Here is a 25318-nt window from a genome sequence, read left to right on the forward strand (position 1 = left end):
AAGTTCTATGACTAATTTGAGATTAAGAAGAAACAAATATACCTAAAAATGTGGAAGATTTTTTTGAAAAACTAAATTAGCTATTGAAAGACAAGTTTTACACTATTTTACGGACGGAGAAGTTTCACTGTGCGTTAGACAAGGACAAGCCTATTAGCTCTCCTCGCTTTAGAAGGGGTACCCACTCTCTCCCAACCATTTCCCGCTAAACAAACCAACTCTCCTACACACAGCAAGGTGGCTGGCTAACGCTGCCTGTCGGTGTAAATCCGTAGCGTAATGCAACAATAAATCATTATTTCTAGGTTTTAGGGTTAGGTTTTCGCAAAACCGACCTTGTACCGCCCTTCCATATCATTTCAGGAGGCTACAGTAAAATTTTCAAAGTATTTTGTCATCTACAAGTCTCAAAAAACTTGAATTAGTTGACGAAAGCGTGACTCGTATCAGCCGACGCTGATCACTAAGTTGTGTAGCGCATCAGCGTCGGCTAAAACGAGTCACGCTTTCGTCAACTAATTCAAGTTTTTTGAGACTTGTAGATGACAAAATACTTTGAAAATTTTACTGTAGCCTCCTGAAATGATATGGAAGGGCGGTACAAGGTCGGTTTTGCGAAAACCTAACCCTAAAACCTAGAAATAATGATTTATTGTTGCATTACGCTACGGATTTACACCGACAGGCAGCGTTAGCCAGCCACCTTGCTGTGTGTAGGAGAGTTGGTTTGTTTAGCGGGAAATGGTTGGGAGAGAGTGGGTACCCCTTCTAAAGCGAGGAGAGCTAATAGGCTTGTCCTTGTCTAACGCACAGTGAAACTTCTCCGTCCGTAAAATAGTGTAAAACTTGTCTTTCAATAGCTAATTTAGTTTTTCAAAAAAATCTTCCACATTTTTAGGTATATTTGTTTCTTCTTGGTCTCAAATTAGTCATAGAACTTTTCCTTAGCACGCTACAAGGCCTAATTTTCAATATTATTATGACCAACAAAATTACAAGTATTCATAATTTTTATGAAAATTATTTTTTATAATTTTGAGAAACCAAGTTTGTAGCGCGCTTCAGTACAGTCAAAAGAGTAAATTTAATCTCTACAAAAAAGTACATATTCCTAATAATTTGGAAGATAAACTTGAATGAGTGTTTGAGTCGCTCAATGCATCCCCTTAATACAACGAATACTTCTGTTTCTTAAATATATTGCTTCCGCTTTCCATAATTTATTCAATGTATGCCTCTAATACAAGAAATATTGAATAAATGGACTTTTGATAATTATATCCTCCTTCAAATTTTTATCATAATATTTATTAATTATTAGCCTTATATTCTGAAGAATTTCATTCCAAACTGAGTTGCAAGCCCTACTTTTCTCAAGATTTGACTTTAAATTTACTCCTTTTTTCATATTTTTATGAATTGCAAGGTTTCAACATCATCATTGATTTCTGGAATATTCTCTGCCAAACCAAGATCATTTTTATCTTCCTCAGGACATTCTGTATTAGGAAATACAACAGAGAATTTCATTGAAGTCTCAGTTTCTTAGAAATTCTGCTGTCAATTTCCTACTTTTATCTACCGTATGCCTGTAATATGAAAAATGTTAAATAGGTAGTATTTTCATAATTATAAGCTTGTAGATGTTTTGGTCATAATATTTGTTAACTATTAGCCTCATGTTCTAAAGAATTTCAGACCAAACAGAGTTACAAGCCTTTCATTTTTCAGAATTTGGCATTAAATATACTACTTTTGGATATTTCCAGAAACTATAGCTCTCAACATCACCATTGAGTTTTGACATATCCTGTGTCAAACCAAAGTCATTATTATCTTCCTCAAAAATTGAGCTTTCTGTGCCCATGGTAAATATCTGATGAAATATTTGTAATGCTTCATAACCAAAAAGGATGTTAAACCATGGTCATTCAATGAATACGTAGAAACTGTTTCTCTTTCTGGTACACACTATTTTCTGTAATAAACTTGCGTAGTGACTGTAAAGTACTAAACGATGGCACTGATAGTAAGCCTAAAACCAATTAATCATTTAATAATCAAAATTCTTCAATAATAATAAATATTTGAAGGAACATAAATCATCTCATTTACTTACCAGCATTTGACTTTGTACCACCTTCATTTCCTTTATTTCTTGGTGGCCTAACGTCCTTGAGACTAAAGATCTTTAATACTTGGGTATTATTTTGTTTCTTTTGTAAACATCTACTATCGTAAAATCCAAGCACTGGTCAACTTGTTTTCTATTTAAATGAGGGTTATTTGGAATGTTTCACATCTTTCAAACAAGCATTACTATAATTTAATTTGATATATTTGTTTGTATATATATCATATAACCTATCGGACAATTGAAACCCACATCAGTTTAAAGAAAAGAAACAGTTAAATATGCATTTTGTTAATGATTTCAATACTGATAAGTTTAACATACGATTTTCAAATACCTTAACAATTTCTTGCAATTAATATGCTCCTGATAATCACCGATGCATATAAATGTTGAAAGTATACTTTTCTTTGCCATAGAATTGAAAATATGTAAATATTAATCTTACTTCATCCAGTAAGCTCTATCCTCAGCAAAGATACAATAGTCACATTATATTTTAATTTTTCTCTCTACACAGCTCGATCCTTAGCAGTCAGACAATAAACACATCACTATCATTTAATCTGAAATAAAATCCCACAAAGTACCACTAAACATATTACAATTTATATTATAAAATTCATTGTTATACTTATCTAATGTGTTGATTCCTTTAAGTAATTTTAAAAATCCTTTTAATGAGTATGATGAGTACGAGTATAAATAACCTCATCGGATTCAAATAAGAACAGTCTAATCATTTTTTTTCATTTATTTATTATAAAATTGGGTTCATTTTAAGGTTAATACTGTCAATCACAAACTTGCAGCTTAACCTGATTTACCATAATAAACGAAATAAATCATATAAGGGTCTTTTCCTAACAGCGGAGCATAGGAGATTCGTGTTAGTTGACTATAGCACTCGGAATGATCGAATCTGAGAGCGCTGATTGGTCAATACTGCGTAGTATCAACATATAATAGACTGTTACCAATAGTTGGATACAAAAAATGAGATTCATCCGCCATATTGGTGTGGAGAATGTTTACATGCTAATCCCTAGCAGAAAGAGGTGTAAAATGGAGAAATGTCAAATGGTAAGGTTACTAAAGTAAAAATTGAAAATAATGAATGGAAAGTACGAATATTTTTCATTTTCATTCAAAGTATTCAATTTTTATTTTAGTAACGACAACATTTGACATTTTTCCATTTTACACCTCTTTCTGCTACGATCAGCATGTAAACATTCTCCACACCAATATGGCGGATGAATCTCATTTTTTGTATCCAACTATTGGTAACGGCTTATTATCTGTTGGTACTACGTAATATTGACCAATCAGCGCTCTCAGATTCGATCATTCCGAGTGCTATAGTCAACTAACACGAATCTCCTATGCTCCGCTGTTAGGAAAAGACCCTGTATCGCTGAGATACACACACACACACACACACACTGGACACTTCCGAAATGTCAGCTGATTTGCAATTCAGTTCAATTTTAGCAGTGCGGCAACTGATTAATTGGTAAAAATAAAATTCACTAGAACTTAAGTAATCCGGAGGCTTCCGTAGAATGCCCAAATCAGATTAGTAGTGACTATTAGTAGATTACTACCGTCGTATCCAGTAGTATCTATATGGAATAAAACAACGAAACGTCTTAGAAAATTGAGGTTAGTTTCCCGCCTATTTATAAAAATAATGTGTTTTTGTCAAAATTAAAAACTGTAATCTTTTTAATTTCAGTTTTATGAAGTGAATAAATTTTACACACCGTTTTCCAATAATAGATGGTGAAAAATTTGCTCTTAGATTAATGAAGAAAAAGATAAATGGTTACCATTATAATTGCATCTATTGATGAAAATGAAAACGTTGATGATTTAACAGGTACATTTTAATCTTAATATTCATGTTCATTAAAATTAAAAAGTATAATGAAACAAAATTATAAATTTTAATGATAGTTTTAGAAGACGGTAAAGTTAATTGGAATTTTGATCAAACTAAGTTTTTAATTCACGAAGTTAAAGGGAAATGGAATGAGTTAAGCCGTAAAAACTGTTTTTCTAAAAGTATTTGGAAGGAAATTGCCCGTAGATTTATAGAAAAAGGTTATGCTTTTACAGATCAACAGTGCTTTAACAAGTGGAGAAATCTTAAACAGAAGTATAAATCTGTCAAAGATCATAATAGCAGTACAGGGACGAATAGAAAAACTTGGATTTATTTTAATGAAATGGATGAAATATTAGCACGTATGCCTGAAAATAGTCCTGTTTCCCTTGCATCTAACTCTAAAGGTTTTAGATGTACATCTAGTGAGATTGCATCAAATGATACAACTCTATGTTGTGAAATATCAATGAGTAGAACTATTAGAAATCGTTCTACAGAAAATAAAATTAGTTTACGGGATTTATATTATCAAAGGGAGAGACATCATGATGATAATATGAGAATGAAAGAAAAGTTTTTCAAATTATTAGAAGCAAAGCAGATATTAAATTAAATTTAACTCATTATTGTTTTAAAAGTTGGACGTAAAATAAAAATTAAAAATTTGTATTGCTTGTGTTTACACGTTCGGAAAGATTTCTATACTGAAACCTGATAATGTTAGTGTAAATATATCACTGAAGGAGTGGGTCTAACTGTACTAATTTATTCAAATATCCTGGATCAGTTGTATAGGTAATTTAATTTTTTTTTCAGCAATCTAAAAAAGTTTTATTCCTCTTGCTATTCAAATCATATGCGCTTTGTCTGTTTCAGCAATCATGAGCTATCCCAGATAAGAATTTACCGGCAAAATGACCGCAGACTGATGGTAGAAACTTGCAAGACCTGTGGGTAGATTCATATACATGTACGTCACTCTTTTTCCCAAATATTGCTGGTAAGGCATGCGTACAGCGCTTGGCGTCAAGTTAATGGCAAATTTGAAACAGTACTGCACTTATAACGTTGACAGCAGAAAATATGCATATTACCACTTACTACTGCTTGTAGTAACTTACTGCAGATTGAATGCAGATTTCGAGCAGGTCGTGTCTACATTAACTTTATTGCAAATTTAAAGTAGATTTGAAGCAGGATATGAGCACATGGAATTTAAACAGATTTAAAGCAGATTTCGAGCAGGTGCTTCTTGTATTAATTTCACAGCAGATTGAACGCATATTTCAGTTAGTAACTAACAACAGATCTAGCGCAGATAATGAGCAGATTATGTTATTGTTTGTATATTTAAATTTTGTATTAAAAATAAATCCACTCTTAAAATTTGGTAAAAATTCGTATTTATTTAAAGATTATAATTAAAGAAATTCTATAAGAATAATAATGTTATCACCATTAAAATAAAACTTATAGCGAAAAGTACAGTTTTGTTTGCTAATACACTTAATTCAACTTCAGTGGAAGTCTTCTATTCACTTTCTTGTTCCGTTCTTCTTTCACCTTCTGGAGAAGTGCAGTTGCAGTTCGTTTTGGAAGTTTAACAACAGTCCTTCAAAGCTGTATTGATTTTTGCTCCATACTGAAATTCAAATTATAAGAAGTTTAATAAATTACATATTAACATTACTTATTATTTCAATATTTACTTTTTCATTGAAATACGAAGACAATTTGAATAAACTAATTCGAAATTAATTCAAGATCCCTCAAATATATTTTTATATCTGCTCATCTTCAATAACATATTTTTGTTTCCCAAGATATCTATTTGATGATGCCGTCTTCTATCAAGTTTGCCTTCATCATTTTTATCCTTAAACCATTTTCAAAGTCAATTAACAATAATAACGCAGTCTGCAAAGTTTTAATGTTGAACCGGTTCTTATTGTTCTGCGTTTGAGATGTTTCTGATGCAAGATCGTTGCTATTTGGTGCGACATTAATACTGATTTGTTACTCTTTCGTATAGAAAGATAGGCCTGTTGAGAAAACAAAGATGTTCTGATTTTGTTTAAGCGCAAAGAGTTGCATAGCATTTACCGCTAATAGAAACATGAGGAAAAGTTTTATGATTTAACGTTAATATAATATAAAAGTGTACTATATTTCAGCAGAAATTTCAAAGGTTTTTAATACAATATAGCCGTCATGAAAGCATAAAATTAGAATACAGGCACATATTATAATATCAATTATGAACAGATGATTAACGTAAGTTATATGTAGTATCATTGTATAAATGTAAGTAATATGAAATTATTTCAGAATTAAAAAAGAAAAAACTATACAATGTTAACATTACTTTTTCACATTTCTGCTATAACGGAAACATAAAAATAAACTGTTTTTAATATTATAAACTTCCAAATAAAGTAAAAAAGGTTAATTAACCAAAGCGCAATAGCAGAAACATTGAATAGAAAAATACACATAAACAAATCAGTTCACATTTTTTCTGTCTTGATTATGTATCAACCTTAACTTATGCTGTATCATCTACATTCTCCACATCCGAAATATTGTCATCCCACAAATTTTCCTCTCTTTGATGTCCGCTTCTATTCTGCATAGGTTTCCGTAATTTTTGCCTGTATCTTTCCTTTGCTGCTTTTAATGACTCTCTCATTAATGATTGAAAAGTACTGCGTAGCGGTTTATCAAGGTTTGGATTACGGCAAATAGCATCTGAAAGAGATAAATGGATTATAATTTAAATATTTTTATACTGTTCCATTTCATTATACAAAAACTTACCATAAATAGCTTTAACGATACGTCTATCATATAAAGACACCTTTTCCTCCTCTCGACCCAACCAAGTGACCTCATTTGTAATGGATACATCGAAGCATTCCTTGAAACAAAGAGAGATAGCTTCTTTTGCGGTATGATCTCCTACATATTGCAAATAGGTGACCTGATAGTAATATACAATTAATATAAGCTATTATTGATCATTATTACTGAGATTGAAAAGGAAACTGGAATAATAAGCCATACTTACAACGCTTGTATAAGTATCCTCATTTATTTTTTCAAAGTCATTTAAGTCTCTGGTACTTTGAATAGGTATTACTTCAGGTTTCGTTGTAGTCGCAGTATTCTTTATTGATACTGTTTTTAAGATCTTTTTTACAGTTTCTTCTATTCTATTCAATTGTTGCTTCATTTCCCTACAAATGAAGTGAATTGTATTGTTTAATCTAAATAAAAATATTTTATTTATAAAAGAAGCCATTAGATATTTACTGTAGATCCTCATTATTACATTGCGATGTTTGCGTGACGTTATTTAGTGTAGCTAATACTGTGTTGGAAACCTGACTTTCCAACCTGTTCTCAGGTTCGATATTGGATGTAGTTGGTACATAATGTGCAGACGATGCAGAATAATAGATAGGCGGTGCACAGTTCCTTGGTGAATGGTGTTCGGAGGTATAATATGATTGCGTGTTCACAATATTGGATGCGTTTTGAGAGTAATCGGTATTATGTTGCTCTAAATAAATACTATTCCTATCATTAACAGTATTAACGTTAGTGGCAAATAATTCCCTCATTTCATTAATATCGTTGTTAATATTATTTGTATTTATATTGGTTGACTGTACATTTCTTTTTTTATGCATAACAGGCTCATCTTCGGAACTAGTGGTTTGATACCTCACAGGTTTCGGAACAGTTCGTTTTGGTCTTTCTACCTAATATTTATTGTTCAGTTTGGAAAGAATTATTATTAATTAGGGAAGGAAATAAAATGGAGAAAAATTGGATTGGTCTAAAGTAATATTGGATTTATGTGTAAAAAGAGGAAAATGATAATAGAATAAAGGTAGAAAAGAAGGAAGAGGGGAAAAGGAAAGAGTTGACGAGAAGAAAAAAGGTAATAGTGAGGAAACAGGACAAGGAAGAAAGGATAGGGGAATGAAGGATGGCGGAAAAAGGAAAGAAAGGAGGAATATAGGAAAAGGAAGGATGTGACGAGAAGGAAAAAGGTAATAGTGAGGAAACAGGACAAGGAAGAAAGGATAGGGAAATGAAGGATGGCGGAAAAAGGAAAGAAAGGAGGAAAATAGGAAAAGAAAGGATGTGACGAGAAGGAAAAAGGTAATAGTGAGGAAACAAGAAGAGGAAGAAAGGAAAGAGGCAATAGGGAAAGATGCAGGAAAAAGGAAAGGAAGAAAAGGAGAAACGATTACACAGGAAGAAAGAAAAAGAGAGGAAAAGTAAGATAGGGAGCAGTAGAGACAGGAGATAAAGATATAAGTGAAAGAAGAGAAGGCATTTATGACGGTAGAAAAGAAGAAACAGTAGTGAAAAACAACGTAGAATAAGAAAGAGGAAAGAGATGCGATAAAAGTAAGAGGAAAGAAATAGGATAAAATGAAACGTGTACGCATAAAAAAAGATTAAATGCAGTTAATAATAGCTACAAGACTTTAGTTCAATTATTCTTGTCATTCATCTGTGTGTATCATTAGAGCAACGATATATTGAAGATCATCCGCCTCATTTTCATCCTCATCAGAAGAGCTAAAATTACTGAAAATCGTATCAGTTGCTAGCGGCATTTTATAACATTTACCGCGAACTTGATTCAAAGAAATAGAAACTGCATCTGCGCTCAAACCTTGACATTTATATACATCTAACAATACAGACGGTATTCCAACGTCATAAAATTGTGATACATTTAAAAATTTTCTTATAAGTAAATTATACGTTTCATCGATTTTAACAATTTTTACAATAATACAGATACTACCATCAAGTAAAATGCAACAATTGTCTCGTATTCCACAAATTAATATAAAATTAGACCATTTTACACTTCCGGATGGACATTTTACTGTATTAGTTTTTCGTTTATCATGTATGTTTAATTCCGTAAATCTATTAAACAATTGTTGCAATGGATAAGCCGGTTTACGACAATATTTTTTAAAAATTGACATATTGTTTTCAAACGGAAAGGCTGAAAAGGAATTTAAAGAACCATAACGCTTGAAATCATCTGCTAAATGTAAAAGTCCATGTACATTGTAACTAGCAAATGTTGGACCGTAAAGTGACTGACAATTAAAAACAAATTTTTTTAAGGTGACTTCTGCAAAGACGACAAGTTCTGAACAAGGCGAATTTGATAATAAGATCCTAATAGCAGCATGAAGCATCAGAAAATGCTTAAAAACATTATCGTTTAATAGATTTATCATTACGACAGGACCTGTATATATTAAAAATTGCCTACATTCGGTCGCCTTGTATTTTGTATAATCGTTTAAAAACCGTGGACGTCTGGCAAATTCATAAGGACAATATTTAGCTATTGATTTTAATCGATTATTCGCTGTATTTATAAGTGCACCTGATAGTTTAGTTTGTTTATTATATTTCCCGGAAATCCAAGCAGTTATAAGTTTCTTCGTTACACCTAGGCATACTAGGTGCATGTATTCAAATGGAACTTGACTAACCATGCCCAAAGGTAATAATGATAAAGGACTTCTGCCTTCTTTATGGTGGTCTTCGCCTATATATAATCTTCCATATTCTTCATCTGTTCTAGGAACATGATCTACTGTGTTAAATACAAAACGGCCTTCATTGTACACACCACAAACTTTACACTTTGAGCATGGTTGCATTGCCATATGGCCTCGATGGTTCAAAATAAAAGCTCGGGCAGGAGCATCGGCTACAAAACATCTTAATTTAATTTCAATAATAGATTTATGATATCGAATACCGCCATTATTAATAATCGTATTAATATCTTTAACAAACATTTTAAAGAATTTATTCGCATCATTTGGTTTATTGGGGCCTCTATAAATGCTTGCTATAATCGGTTTTGTATTTGAATAATTTGCTATTCTGCATTGTATTGGCCATATTTGCATTGTATTCGATTTATCCAACGTGCAGCCATCCGTGCTTATATCTAATTCTATTACTTTTACATTCTTCAACGAAGCTTTCTTTAAGCATTCTATGATCTTAGTTTCAATGTTAAAGTGTAAATATTCTCCTGGCTCGACTTGAAATAATTCTAGTGGTTCTCGAGGTGTGTTGACAATAGTTCTAATATCTTTAGGTAAATTATGAAAACAAGAATGACTTCGCAGCAGATGCAATATACTATTTCCTTGAACATGTGTAAGTTTATTTCTACGAAACAAGAAGCTAATTTTTCTTGGAAAGTTTCTTCATAATAGATACAATCACTAGAGTCACTACATTCATTACATGAGCTTGAAAATGAGAAGGACGCAGTATTTCCATTATCTATCAAAGTATCACTCAATGTAGATGTTTCAGTTAACTCGCAATTAACATTTGATTGAGTAGCAACATTAATACTATTACAATCTGCATTTTCCTGTAATACTGAATTCCTAATAAAGGTTCGATTTCTTTTCGCTGAATCAGACAATCGTTGTCTTTCCTTTCTTCTATATTTTTGTCGTGTTGATAGTAATTTTATTGGTTTTCGAGCAATCTGCAATTTTTCAGCTATAAATGATCTCTTTGATTGAAAGTTATGCGAACTCTATGTGATACACACAGTTCGTAGATGATCATATATTTGTATTGTATCATGCATGAAACTAAGAAAATCAACTTTATATTTATACTGTAGGGCGTGTGGAATCGCAAGCAGTACTATGTGGTTTGCAGAAAGGCGTGCTGTTAAAATAATTTACAAGGATTCTTAATCTTGCTTACCGGAAAGGGCATCTTAGTTTAGATGATGCAAAATTAGTAGCTTCATATAAAATTAGCAGCTTCAATGTGAATCCATCTTACAAGATCAGCATTTAAAGACAGAATCTGAAAATAATATAATTTATGAACTAATAGCCGTAAGAAGTAAGTTTCATAATTGTAAAAATATTGATTTACATTACCTAAACGCACTAGTATTGAAGAAATTTCAGTGTCTCTTGTCGTAAAGTACAACGTATAAGCCTGAGGGTACAGAACGCACTTCAATTGTCTATTATTTAATTGTTCGCAGGATCACCAATAATATTAATACACTATGCACAAACAATTATGCTATATTGTCTATTGAAAGTTAATAACTCTACCATTAAGCTGCAGTAGATCAGTATTAGAGAGGTTAGCTATCACAAAATTTTGGAGTACCGCCACACAGTAATCCTAATTCTTTTGTCAGCATCAAAATTTTTGGGAGTTCAATTAATTGGACAGCACTAATCACTGAGAATACTTTATATTCGCTTGTAGAATTATCACCAGTTACAGAAAGAATCTGAAAATAAAATAATTTATGAAGCACTAGGAAGAAGTAAAAGTTTCATTATTACTTATATATTGATTTACATTACTTGAAAGTGCTGGCATTGAAACAGTCTCAATATCTCTTGTCGTAAAGTCCAACGTATAAGCCTGAAGGTAGAGAACGCGTCTCTTCGTCTTAACTCCTCGGAGGTCCACATGAAAAAGGAAGATTTCCGCTAAAAATTGCGCTAAAGTTGATGCACTTCCTTCACTTTCTTTTCTATTGCAGCGCCACACTGATTAAAAAGATAAAACATCGGAGGCGGTCAATTTGAAAATTTTTTAAGAACCCGCCAAAACTTTTAAATCGAGCATCAGTCGATACCGGAGTTGATTTCATTTTGCAGTTACGCTATAATTTACGCTGGTGCAATGAAAGTAACATATTTTCTACCTGAAAATTATTTTCTCATGTTATAAAAAAAATTTATATTATTATTTTATAAAGAATAAATAAATTACAATTATTCAAAGAATTTAAGGGGTTAATTTATTTAAAATACACAATTTATACGATCGATATACAATACATAAAATTACATAGTTATTTCTAGATATTTTCAAAATTTAGATGGCAATATGGGACCAATATGCTTCCTGCTTTTGCATGCAACCAGTGCTCGAAATCAACGTGTAAATATAACATCAGTATTTGGATCGCAATACATTATCGAAAGATGCTTATATTCTGTATGCAGGCTTGCTCTGAATTCAGATGACAAAATTACTCCAATATGCGTCAGATTCTACACGCAAACAATGCAGGAAATTAACGCGAAATATTACATCAGTATTTGCATAGCAATACATGATCGAAAGATGCTTAAATTCTGTCTGCAGACTTGCTCCATAACCAGAGGATAAACTGACAACTATGTGCGCCATCTTCTGAAAGCAGTAAATGCTCGAAATATTCGCTAATTCTGTTCATTGCATTTGATGAAGCACGATCTGTGCGCCAACTGTTCAAGTTTATGCTGGCAGAGTATGTGAACAACCCTTGTCGTTTCCTGCTTTAGCAGGGATGGTTATCTGGGTATATATTCTGATCCTTTATTTTTCACTAGCCTGCTTCAAAAAACGGATAACTAATGTTAAAAGATGACTAGTATAAAAGAAATAATGGAGAAGCAACTGCCAAAAGATTAGATTCTGTAAAACTACTTTCATGATTGTGAAAAGTTATTCAAAATTATCAAAGTAAGGCTTCGTAATTATTGCATATAAATATTTTTATTAATTCTTTATAATTCAATCTTTATCGTTAAAAAAGAAAATATTTCAAAAGTATTTTAAAGAAAAATACATGATAATAAGCACATGGTTGAACAATATATAAGTTTAAAAAGCAGAATTGTCTGAAATTGGAAAATATATGTTAATTATTTTTAATCAATAAACAACCTATATAATTTACTTAAATCTTGATAAAATTTTATTTTTAGACAATCAAATAAGGAATTATGTGAAAAATCAATTTAATAGATGGGCTATTATATCTCGTTTTTCTTGCGCATTTAAAAATGTATCTTCATATTGATTCAAATCAACATCGTATTCACCCTCCATATCAGCACTGAATTGTTCATCTTCAAATTGCTCTTCGTCATGGTCAATACATATATTCTGCAGTACACAACAAGTCAATATAATGAGAGGAATCATATCTACATTGTACATATAAACATACTTTAATTTCCTAAATCTACACTTTAGGAGTCCAAAAGTACGTTCTATTGTTATTCGTGTAGCACTTAATTTCTTATTATAATTAATTTGAATTTCATTTAAATGACCATTATCTTTAAATGGTACAAGAAGAATTTTTGATAATGAATACGCTGTGTCGCCAAGTAAATGCGTAGTTCTAGGAAAATACAGATTTTGGTTATTATCTATTAGCTGTTTTATGTCACTCAGCTGCCAAACACGAGCGTCATGGACGCTACCACAATAACCGGTAAATACGTCGATAAATTTCCTCCTGTAATCACAAATCCCTTGCAACACTATAGAGTGAATCCCTTTGCGGTTGATGTAGTTATTAGGATTATCAATAGGACTGCTTATACGGATATGGCAGCCGTCTATAACTCCGACAACACCTGGAAAATTGCTCATTTCTTTGAATTTTACTTCATTCTCCAACAATTCCCGATTATTTGGCCATTTTATGTAATCTTTTACATGGTTCTGAAGAACATATGATACATTAAATACGCATTTCCAGATGGTATCTTTGCTGAGATTAAATCTGTCAGAAACGGATCTAAAACAGGTAAGTATACATATCGCAAATATAAATTCGTATATATTTAAATTTAAATATTGAATACATTTCAAGCTCCAAATCTGTATTCATCGTAATTAAAAATATATTTAATAGTATTAGCTTAATTACCTGTAAACTTCTTGGTTTCCTAGAATCCAAAGTGTGACAGCTAATTGTATAGGTGGATATTGTTTAGGGCAGTTAGCTCTCCGTAGTAAACACGGACCGATGTGCTGTAACAATATTTCAAAAGTTGATTTGGATAGGTGAAAATGTGATTTAAAATTTGAAAAAATGTTATAGAATTAAAAATATAAACACCAAATTTTAATGATAGGGGATATTTTGTGGAAAAATAGGGGAAACACATAATATATAATTTATACTAATATATTTTCCTCTTTATTCTGATTCATTTATTACAATAACATACATGGAATATAAACAATTTTAATTTACCAGATATAGAATAATGACATATAACATTTTCATAATATTCATTAATTCTTATATGTCGTTCTCTAGTTAAATGTGAGAAATTATCAGATACATCATCATCTTCATGGAATAAAATATCATAAATATTTGCCCAATCCATCATAAATTTCGTCTACGATTAAAACGAGTATTTTACATTATTAAAATTGATTAAAAAGTAAGTTGATTAAGAAGTATTTGTAGTAAAAATACATATTATTGATTCAAGAGAAAATTTTCAAAATCAAATAATAGTAAGACACAGCAAATAATAAATATAACATGAACAGGAATTCAAACGTACATTTTAATCTTTTCAATTATCAAAAACAATCAGAGTTACACCAAAGTTCGTTATACTTACCACGAAAGTTTAGAAAAATTACTCAGATATATATACTAAGAATATTGAAGTTGAACAATCTTTGAAATAAATATAATTTATTGCTTCTGCAAATAAAAAATATTATCCAATTCAAACAAATTAATCAAAGAGATACATAATACAATGATTTATATAGTAATTTAAACATAATCAATAAATGAATTCAATTCACATTTTATTAAAAGTGCATATTTTAATTTCATTATATTTAAATACATATATTCTATTCACCTTCTCTAAGTCTGTTGCTATTATTAAATAGAATTAAATAATTTCTGTTTATCTAAAACGTCGTCGGACAATACATTTCTGAATCTACTAATCTGATTGGCATTCTACGGAAGCCTCCGGATTACTTAAGTTCTAGTGAATTTTATTTTTACCAATTAATCAGTTGCTGCACTGCTAAAATTGAATTGAATTGCAAATCAGCTGACATTTCGGAAGTGTCCACTATTTACGATTGTGTGCAACTATGTTTACGTTTACGTCTACTGACGTCACTAGCATCTACGTTAAGCAACCAACTTCAGCCCGAGACATACATTCTGGCTGGAAAAGAAGAAGAAGAAGAAGATTATGGAGAAGAATCTGATTTTCGATATATATATAGCTAACATAGTATGAGATCTCTGGATTGGATGAACCGATTTTCATGTTTATGGTCTCAAATGAAAGCTTGTTCAAAACCAGTTTAGGAAAAGCTTTAGTAAAATCATGAGAATGGATTATTCACGGAGATAAATCGGTTTGAAAATTGGGACGGCCTAACTTGCTGGATAAGTTAACGGTAGTGCTCGGCGGTATAGACATGTCATTATCTACTTTTAAATGTACTTGCCGTCGAGACACTACCGTGTCTCTTGATTCAATTCAGTACAGTTATCATTGACTGAATTTATGGAAAGAGCGAGAAGACGCAATGAAAAGGAAAGTATCATAAACTAAAATGTCGCGCGAACGCACTGATAATTCTATAACATTATAAAACTTTCTTCCATTAAAAATTATTTTTAAATTAATTATACTATTCTTGCAATTATGACTCTAACTTATGTACATAATAAGGCTTACATATGTATTAAAATAAGTATAACAACTCCTATATGAAATATATAGCGCAATAAAATGATTATATGCAATGATTACAAGTTATAAAGCATTAAAGTAGTTAATGAAATAAATATACCTGTTAATCTGTTAACAATACACCGTGGTAAACGAAAATGTTCTTTAAATTCTTCGTTTGACCAACTTTCCACTACTGAAAGAAAAACTTCTATTCGATGACGTTTACGTCCTTGCATTAATAAATTATATAAAGGAAATATTATATCGTTATCAGTTTCATCTTCACTAGCAATCTGTGAACATGATCCAGTGGTTCTAAAACTAAATAAAGAATCATAGCTTGTCGCAGTACTACTATCACTACTGGTACTGGTATCAATGTTTGTTTCTGTGATAAAAGAAATGATCTTTTTATCCATAACTAAGCATTCTTGCTATTTAATCTATAAAACTAGTTAAAATAATATAAATACTAATACTTTATTTTTCTTACAGTCTTATGAGACTACTTTTATGATTTTAACTGTTATTACAACCAGCAATTTAACAGGAATTAATTTAAAAAATATAAATTTGAAATGATTTGTTCTATGACACTTGTTTAGTAATGAATTTTATTTTGAATTTAATATATACATATGTTAATTTATTACTTTGATAAAAAACGCAAACTATATATTATTAATTAAAAAAATTATAACTTAAACATCATTTAACTATAATATAAATCACATCACTTAAAATATTTAAATGTACATCCATATATTATTTTCCATCCACTTTCTATAATGATTTTGTAAGTACCTGTAAACAAAAAATTATTCAAAGTTTAAATATTTTTTTTAATAAATAAATAAAACATTTATAGAAAATAATCAATTTATTGAAAGCATAAGTTTTAATATCCAACGAATAAGATTTTAAATATAAAATAGGATTCATAACCTAATCACAGCATGTTTACAATTTACATATAGTACATATTTGAGTGTGCTATAAGTAAGTGAATCGATCATTTAAATTGTCTATAGTCCGTTGGCACTAGAATTTTTACCTGAACCAGCTTGTGTTCCAATTACACACTCTCACTTGTGTCACACAGTGTTGCACAGTGTTAATTCTCATTATTTAAGTGGAAAGCAACCTATACGATCTTCCTGATCGAGAATACGCAAGGTGAGACGGTCAATTACTTTCGCAATGACTGGCAAGTAAACGACGTTCCTCGGTGTTTCTGCGATTTTATAACCTGGCGGAACACTCGGAAAAAATTCATGTATAACATGTCGAGGTCTACCGTTTGTGTACGCACCAGCTGTAATGTTGCATTCAATTCGTAGAATATTTACTCTTATAATATTTACGGGCTCGTCTGATTCAGCTAGTGTGTTCGGTGGAATAACACGATCTGATGAAAAACCCAACAAAGAGCCTATATTGTCAGGTTGTGTAAAATCAATCTGATATTTACACTTTATTTCACTTTTTAATGTATTATTATTATTAGCACGTAGAACAATTACTTCTTCTTCATCACCTTCGAACATCTGAGCACGTAAAAAGTCATTTATGGCATTGAGCTCATAACAACCTGTAGGTATAGTTAGCTCCTGATCATCAACGTAAAATATATTGTTTGTCTCATCAACATTAGCGATTGAATTGAAGCTCTGAAAGTCTACGAACCGAGTTCATATTGTCCATCTCGAAGATCGATCGTGGGGAAAAATCTGACCCCAATACCGAGTCACGGCCAGAGAGTGTAACTGTTAAAGACATTGTTCACGTATAAACTTGAGACACAACTGACCGCATATGCTTGAATCATACGATTGATATTGGTCGTGGTTGTAGTTGATTATAGCAGAAGGTCCAAAATATTCCACAAGTTCAATTGGAGGTTTTAAATTTCCGAAGGAATTGAAATACTTAACGTGCTTAGTAGTGGTAGCTAGGGGGTTCCTGTGACACGGTGGTGAGGGGAGTGCGGTTGTGCGGGGGGAAGTGTCCTGGGTTCCTGTGACATGGTGGTGAGGGGGGGTGCGGGTGTGCGGGGGGAAGTGTCTTCTTAAGAGCTAGGGTTTATTGGGTGATGAGGAGGGTGCGGGTGTGCGGAGGAAATGCTTTGGCTATGGGGAGTGAGAGAGAGAGAGAGAGAGAGAGAGATCCCTCTCACCCTCTCTTTCTCTCTTAGAGTCTCTCACCCCTCTCCCATCAGCCTAGGGCCCGGATGGTTAATTATCCTACGGGTCCACTAGTTCTCTAAGGCTTACCCCCTCTCCCATGTCACTAGGGTCCGGATGGTTAGTTATCCTACGGGTCCACTAGTTCCCTAAGGGTTACCCCTCTCCCATCACCCTAGGGTCCGGATGGTTAGTTATCCTGACAGTTACCCAGAGAACTTTTTTTTGTATTTTAGTTGGTGGAGGAAAAAGTTTCTTTTTTCTCCACTAGGTGGCGATCACGAAAATTACTAGGGCAGCTACACCGCTAGGGGTCCTAAGCATCTTACGGACTGCCATTTTTGTTTTCTTAGTCTTGCCCTCGGAGGGTCTTTTCTCCCTCCACATACTTATCCTAGACCCTCCCACTATTTTCCTACTATGGACCCGCCATTTAACTTGATTTCACATTTAACCATTTTTCTTCCCTCTCAACCTACCTCTACACCATTGAAGGGTCTTTTTCCCTCCACATACCCATTCTATTCCCTCCTACTATTTTCCTCCTTGGGTCCTTCTTTTAATTTCACATTATACCTTTCTTGAACCTTGGGTACAGATTCCTTTTTTCTTATACAAGCTGTCGATAAATATAAAGTGAAAAAATATGCAGTATCAAGTGATTATTAATTTAGCGTATAGACAGAATTCTCCAGTAATTCATATAATTACAAGAATAATAGATGAAATTATGCAAAATTTATCACAAGCGGTAAATGAAGAAACAATCGAGACGCATGGAATGGAGTATGAAAATAGTAAGTTATTATGAATGAGATTGCATCATACATATTTCTAAAATCTGATGATTTTTTACAGTAACACGCTGTATACAACTGTTGATGAGAGGTATCAGAATAATTGAGATAGAGGCAGGGATAATTCCGCAGGAAGAGGAGGAGGAGCAGGAGGAGGAGGAGGATGAGGAGGAGACAACGATGGAGGTAGCAAGGGCAGAAGAATAGCTTGATATTTTAAAATATTATATGTTAATACTCTTTTTAGTTATATATATATATATATATATATATATATATATATATATTGAATAAAAGTATTATATGTTAAATCTTTTGAATATTGAATAAAAATTACTGTAAGCATATTATAAATGAATAGATTATTCATTACATCTTCCTGTAAGCATGCTCTACATGTAACATAGTTAACAGACATTATTTTTCCTTTTGCGAAACAATGGGGAGTGAAATTCTAGGGACCACCCAATGTTCCTCCTATGAGCTTTCCCAGGGCTCTCTAAAACTGACCCGATACCTTCTGCCCATATTTTACCCTCTCAACCAGTCTCTAGCTATTTTTTTTCGAGACTTTTCTCACAAACAGGTCAGATAAATGAGCCCACGTGCTAAACAGAGTCACAGTTGTGAAGTAAGATTGTCAAGAAGCCATTGATGCGCTCGATACTTTCTGACCATATTTTACCCTCTAAACCAGCCTCTAGCTATTTTTTCGTGACTTTTCCTCCCTCAAGCAGACCAGACAAATCATTCAGCCTCTAGCTATTTTTTTCTCAAGACTTTTCTCACAAGCAGAGCAGACAAATGATCCCACGTGCTAAACAGAGTCACAGTGTGACGTAAGATTGTCGAAAAGCCATTGATGCGCTCGTAAATTTTAAGCTACACTCAGGATATGTCCTTAAGATGCTAGTATTCCCAACCCAAGTAATAATGGACGTATATTTCACGACTCGTTTCTAAATAATGAAAAGTTTATATTTTAAACTGTCATTACTTTATCTGAGGAACGTGACTATCTGCACCATCTAGTACGTGTTATGACACGTTTGAATTAAATATATTTGTTTTAGATGATGGTTATTTGATCTGAAGAACGTGTATCTCACGACTTGCTTTTAAACAATGAAAAGTTTATATTCTAGACTGATGTCACTTTATATAAGGAACGTGTATATAATTAAATGGATTTATTTATTTTAATTAACAACTACTTGATCTAAAGAATACATGTATCAACAGGTTTAAAATAATGAATTCTCTTTGAAATCTACAATCATGAGTGAGTAACCCATCAAAAATGTCGTTCGCCTGCAACAGTCCCTCCACTCTCAATTTCCAATAAGCGTGTATATCTTATCCCTTCCTACGATATTATTCAAAGCCACCCAAGTTTCGTTTGCCTGCAACACTTCCCCTACTCTCAATTTCCAAGTGTGTATATCTTATTCCCTCCTAGGATATTATTCAAAGTCACCCACGCCAGCAATTAGGAAATTTCATTCAGTCTCGATTAGAAGCGTGAAGCAGTCGAAAGTTCAAGTCTGTAACGCTGCAGTCATAATATTTTATTGTGGTGTAATAGCAGTATTGAAGCTTCAAGCAGTGCAATGTACCAGTTTCACGTTGCAGATAGAATATTTTTTTATTGTCACGTAATTGTCGTAGATAATCTTTAGAAGGTAAGAATTATTTTTTCTTTTTTACGTTATTCTCTATTCTTAATATTATTTTATTATTATAGAAATGGATTTAACTAAGATTAATGAACTCGCAACTGTAGAACCAAAAACTTTTATAAAACTGAATACTTTGGAGATTGGGGGGTCATACCGAATAACTGAATTATCGAAAATTAAAACCAAATATGGGGAGAGAATAATAGCAAAGCTGCTTACGAAGGAATGGTTCTTCTTGCCTGCGAGGATGATGGCATTACTGGAAAAACCAGAACAATTCAAGAATTTTCAAGATGCAGCTTCAAATCAAATATTAACATTCACGTATCATGGTGGAAATTACAATAATATGACATTTGCAATTGTTAGTCAAATTTCAAAAGATTAATTTAGAAAACATTTGTAAGGAATAATTTAAACACAAATAAATGATTATTATATCTTATTTATTATTTTTTTCCTTCATTATAATGATAAGCTTAACTATAGTCTATTAGCGATTAACATACATTTTTAACTATTAGCGATTAACTTACATTTCTAACTATTAACGATTAACTTACATTTCTAACAATACTTGTAAGCGGGTTATATTCAACAATTTTATCATGTATAATTAAACAATACGCAGTAGTATTACTTGCAATATTTTTAGAACAATCGATCTCTATTTTAACGTCAACTGTGCCAGATTTAATAGATTCGTTTTGATGCGAACAATCAATGACAAAGAGAGGGCCATATTCTAAGAAATTGTTGTAATCAAGCATTGGTTTCGACGGTTTTTCTCCAGCATAATAGGATTGGATAAATTTAACATACATATCATATAGTACAGAAAATCGTGATTTTTCAGTATCAGTATCAAGTCGATCATACGGATAAAATTCAGAATTAAGATAGACTTTAATATCACGAACAAAACTATCATCGAAGTCAAGCACCTTCATATGCTGCGTATTCTTCTTATTTGTTCTAAATGCTAGAATAACGTATCGAGGCTTCTCCAATTGTGTTGCAGCTTTTACAGCCCACGTATGCCTCTGTGTTTCTGGTAGAAGCGGGTATTCGTAGAGTTCCCAGGATCGAAAAGCCATGGTGAGGCTTTTGTTTTGGTCGATAATACGTAGAAATTGAAGTTTTGTGTATTCATTCAATGATATATGAGGAATTCTCCATTGCACTTTTTGAACATCAATTTTGGAGTCGGTGATTTTCGTTGAAGAATATATCGAATTCGTATCATTACGCGCTCGAATGAGAACGAGCTCATGACGTGCATTTATTATGACTCTTCTATAGTCTTCACAAAAACCCAACAGCATTTTCAGTGGTACGCAAAAATTAAAATATTTCGTAGGCTTATAATCTGATAGAAACCATCCTGAATGGTGTAGACTCGTACTCTCCTCCCCAGTCAGAGAAATGAGATTCTTCATGGAACTAGTAATACCCACATTCTTACTACGGTCAATCTCAATACCATTCAATTCATAGCGAATTTCATCGAACAAGAATGCCATGGAATTGCAGTCAAGTCCCACTGTATCTTGAACTGTTGCACCCTGAGCACGAGTGCCCTCGATTAATTTTCCCTCTATGTATAGGTAACTCTCACATGGTAGAAGAATTAAATCTTGCTGTTGTATTGGAATTCGAATTTCGTCACTATTTCCCAATGATGCATTTGCATACGGATTGTAAGTATGTATTTCCATTTTAGTAATGCGATTGTCGTACACAGGTTGTGCGGTTACGTCCAACAGGTCCATTTTTATTTCTGACCTTGAAACCCAGTGATTGAAGAAAGGTTATATTTTTTCTTGTTAGCGGTCTTCTAACGTAATCCCCACCCAATGTATCTGCTCCTGCAGCAACTGTTGGACTGATGATAGGCTCATCTGGTATCGTTGATTTATAAGTATTCTTGTAAATTAGTATTTTCTCTAATGTGTAATCGAATTGTAATTTCTTCCCCACCGAAATTTACTAGACGGTTTTCCTGATCGAGAATGCGCAAAGTAAGACGGTCAATTACTTTCACAATGACTGGCAAGTAAATGACGTTTTTCGGTGTTTCCGAGATTTTATAGCCTGGTGGCACGCTTGGAAAAAATTCATGTATAACATGTTGAGGTTTGCCGTTTGTATATGCACCAGCAGTAATATTACATTCAATTCGTAAAATATTGACCCTTATAATGTTTACGCGCTGGTCTGATTCGGCTAGAGTGTTCGGCTGAATAATTCGATCTGACGAAAAACCCAATAAAGAGCCTATATTATTAGGTTTTGTAAATTCGATCAGATATTTACACTTTATTTCACTTTTCAACGTATTATTATTAGCACGTAGAATAATGACATCTTCATTATCCGCCTCATGCATCAATGTACGCAAAAGATCATTTATAGCACTCAATTCATAACAACCTGTAGGTATAGTCAGATCTTCAGTATCGTAGTAAAACTTATTGTTCGACTCATCAACATTAGCGATTGAATTGAAGCTCTGAAAGTCTACGAGACCAAGTTCATATTGCTCCTCCCGAAGATTGATCTGTGGGAAAAAATCTGCCTCTAATATGGACTCGCGGTCAGACAGCGTAACCGTTAAAGACATTGTTCACGTAGAAACTTGACACACAACTGACCGCATATGCTTGTATCATACGATTGATATTGATCGTGGTTGTAGTAGATTATAGCAGAAGGACCAAAATAATCTAAAAGTTCAATTGAAGGTTTCAAATTTCCGAAGGAGTCGAAATACTTTACGTAATTATTACGTTTAACGTAGGCAACCCAATGTGTACCAGAACCTTTATCTTCATCAAGATTCACGATTGCACACTCATTGCATAGTACGGTTTGTGGTAGAGATGTGCGCATAAAAACTCCTCGAAAATGTGGTATATCCTGACATGCATGTAATAATTGAATATTACTAGTAGCTCCAGATTTCGGGAGGTTGCTTATTTTTTTTTTTGCGAGGTTTTTTTCCTCCTTTTCAAACCCTCCCCCCTCCGTCCGTAAGGGGTTAGGTATAAACCATGTCCACGCCTGCCTTCTATTACACGATTGTGACGCTGTATCTCTTCCAATTGTCTCTTGGATGCTTTCGCATCGTTTACAGCTTTTGTTATACCTGCTGCGCCCCCAGCTAATGCGCCCACTGCACTCAACAGTGGGAGCAGAGGTAATAAACCCCCCCGTTTTTTTTTTTTTTTTTTTGAGTAAATTGCTTTTTCCTCAATAAACCTCCTCGTTTCTTCGGTACACGAATTTTTCTTTTCTTCATGCTTCTTCCATGCACTTGTAGGCCTAAGCCAAGTTTTCGTTTTACATTCATGGATGCCCAGACTGCTGCTGCAGCTGCTCGTTCACGTAAAGATGAGTCACTAGCAGTAATACGTTTTCGTGCACGCTGTGCAAGAACTTTATCAGCCTGGTGACGTGGTGGCAGATCCTTATATATTGAATATGCGATATCGTGTTCACGACAGGCTTCGTCTCGAGGATTTATACCAGGATCACTACGTGCTAACCGTTCTCGAAGTCGAGTACCTGGTCCGCAATAATTGTAGCCAGGTATGTGTACTTCGAACGGTAATTTATTCAGTATTTTATTGAAAAAAGTTCCACAACCGTAGCTTACCATGTGGAACTTTCTTTCTGTTTCTCACACAGAGTTTGCTGACAAGCCCAGCAATCTTTTATTGAAGGGAGCGGTCCATCAATGTGATCTGTATTAGGTAGATTATGATGTTTAAAACACCAGCGATATTGTTGTACTTCAGGATCTGCACGAATATGTTCACGCAATTTATTCCAAACCTCTTGAATACTACGCGGAAAGTACTTTAAAAGTAAAATTTTCGGTATGTATTCAAACTGCTCAGCGGTTATTACCTCCAAACTTGACACATCTAACACTAATAACGGCATGATGAGAACTGATCAAACAATTCATTTCATTCCTATAAATAGGTTGTATGACCACAGAGTTTTCAGTCATGGACTTCGTAAAGCAGCCGCTCGGTATTTGTGTTTCTAATATAGATTACCGAACAACCGATAAATGCATGAGACGTCACGGACCTCTACTCCCATCAACCATACGTTGTATAGTTTGTGGCCCTTCAAATTGTGGAAAAACAAATCTATTGCTGAGCCTTATAGAAAGCCCTCAGGGTGTGAGATTTGAAAACCTATACGTTTATTCAAAATCGTTGCAGCAACCAAAATATCGATACTTGGAGCGACTATTATCGGACAATGAAGAAATTAGTTATTTCCAATTTTCTAATAATATTGAGGTTATAAAAGTAGCTGAAGCACTACCAAATTCAATTTTCATATTTGATGATGTTGCAACCGATAAGCAAGACAATATAAGAGACTACTTCTCCATGGGTAGACATTCTAAGATTGATTGCTTTCATCTTTGTCAGACTTATGCAAGGATACCAAAACATCTAATACGTGATAATGCAAATTTTTTAATTATTTTTAAACAAGATGGAACTAACCTAAAACATATATATAACGAACATGTAAATACAGATATGGGGTTTGAAAAATTTTATGAATTGTGTTCAAATTGTTGGAAGCGTGATTATGAATTTTTAGTAATTGATAAAGACAGTGCAATGCAAAATGGACGATATCGAAAGGGTTTCAATAAATATGCTGTGATTAAAGAGTGATGTTAATGGTCAAAAATGTTAGTTTAACCTTGAACGTTGAACAAGTCTATATATTGAATAGAGAATAGCTTTACAAAATGAAGGAGAAAAAGCTTCTAAAGAAGATTGCTGAGGCAAGTGAAGTAATTCGTCAAAAATATCGCGCACTCAAATCAGACAGAGTAATGATGGAAGACAGTTTAAATGAAACTTTTAAACCAATAGTTGAACCATTAAAGAAGCTCACCGAAAATAATCAAGTAATTTTCGTTGCACCGAAACATGAGATGAAAATGGAACCTATAAAGAGATCTCTCTCACACGAGGAATCTTTCATAATTCCGATGAAACGAAGAAAGTCTTATCTCAC

The 25318-nt window shown here is 33.0% G+C and overlaps 2 protein-coding genes across 2 annotated transcripts; both read right to left on the reverse strand.

Moving 5' to 3' along the window:
* Positions 1-8545: 8545 nt before the first annotated feature.
* LOC136778080 (uncharacterized) lies at positions 8546-10829 on the reverse strand. The gene is given in 3 exon segments (XM_066734691.1): positions 8546-10251; positions 10254-10641; positions 10818-10829. Coding segments are annotated over 3 exon segments (2106 nt in total).
* A 2040-nt stretch (positions 10830-12869) lies between these two features.
* LOC136778082 (putative nuclease HARBI1) lies at positions 12870-14266 on the reverse strand. The gene is made up of 3 exons (XM_066734692.1): positions 14102-14266; positions 13798-13901; positions 12870-13665 (listed from the first exon to the last, which is right to left on the reverse strand). The coding sequence occupies exons 1-3, from the start codon at positions 14264-14266 to the stop codon at positions 12870-12872; spliced, it is 1065 nt and encodes a 354-aa protein (XP_066590789.1).
* Positions 14267-25318: the final 11052 nt, after the last annotated feature.

The sequence above is a fragment of the Prorops nasuta genome, unplaced genomic scaffold (genome assembly GCF_024137725.1).
Source record: "Prorops nasuta isolate Cenicafe-Biocafe unplaced genomic scaffold, Cenicafe_Pnas_1.2 PNAS00013, whole genome shotgun sequence".
In the NCBI taxonomy this organism is placed as follows: domain Eukaryota; kingdom Metazoa; phylum Arthropoda; class Insecta; order Hymenoptera; family Bethylidae; genus Prorops; species Prorops nasuta.

Coding starts and splice junctions, on each gene's coding strand:
- LOC136778082 (XM_066734692.1), bottom strand. CDS start 14,266: ATGGATTGGGCAAATATTTATGATATTTTATTCCATGAAGATGATGAT. Junction 13,902..14,101: donor TAAAATTGTTTATATTCCAT/GTATGTTATTGT, acceptor ATATTGTTACAG/CACATCGGTCCGTGTTTACT. Junction 13,666..13,797: donor GGAAACCAAGAAGTTTACAG/GTAATTAAGCTA, acceptor TACCTGTTTTAG/ATCCGTTTCTGACAGATTTA.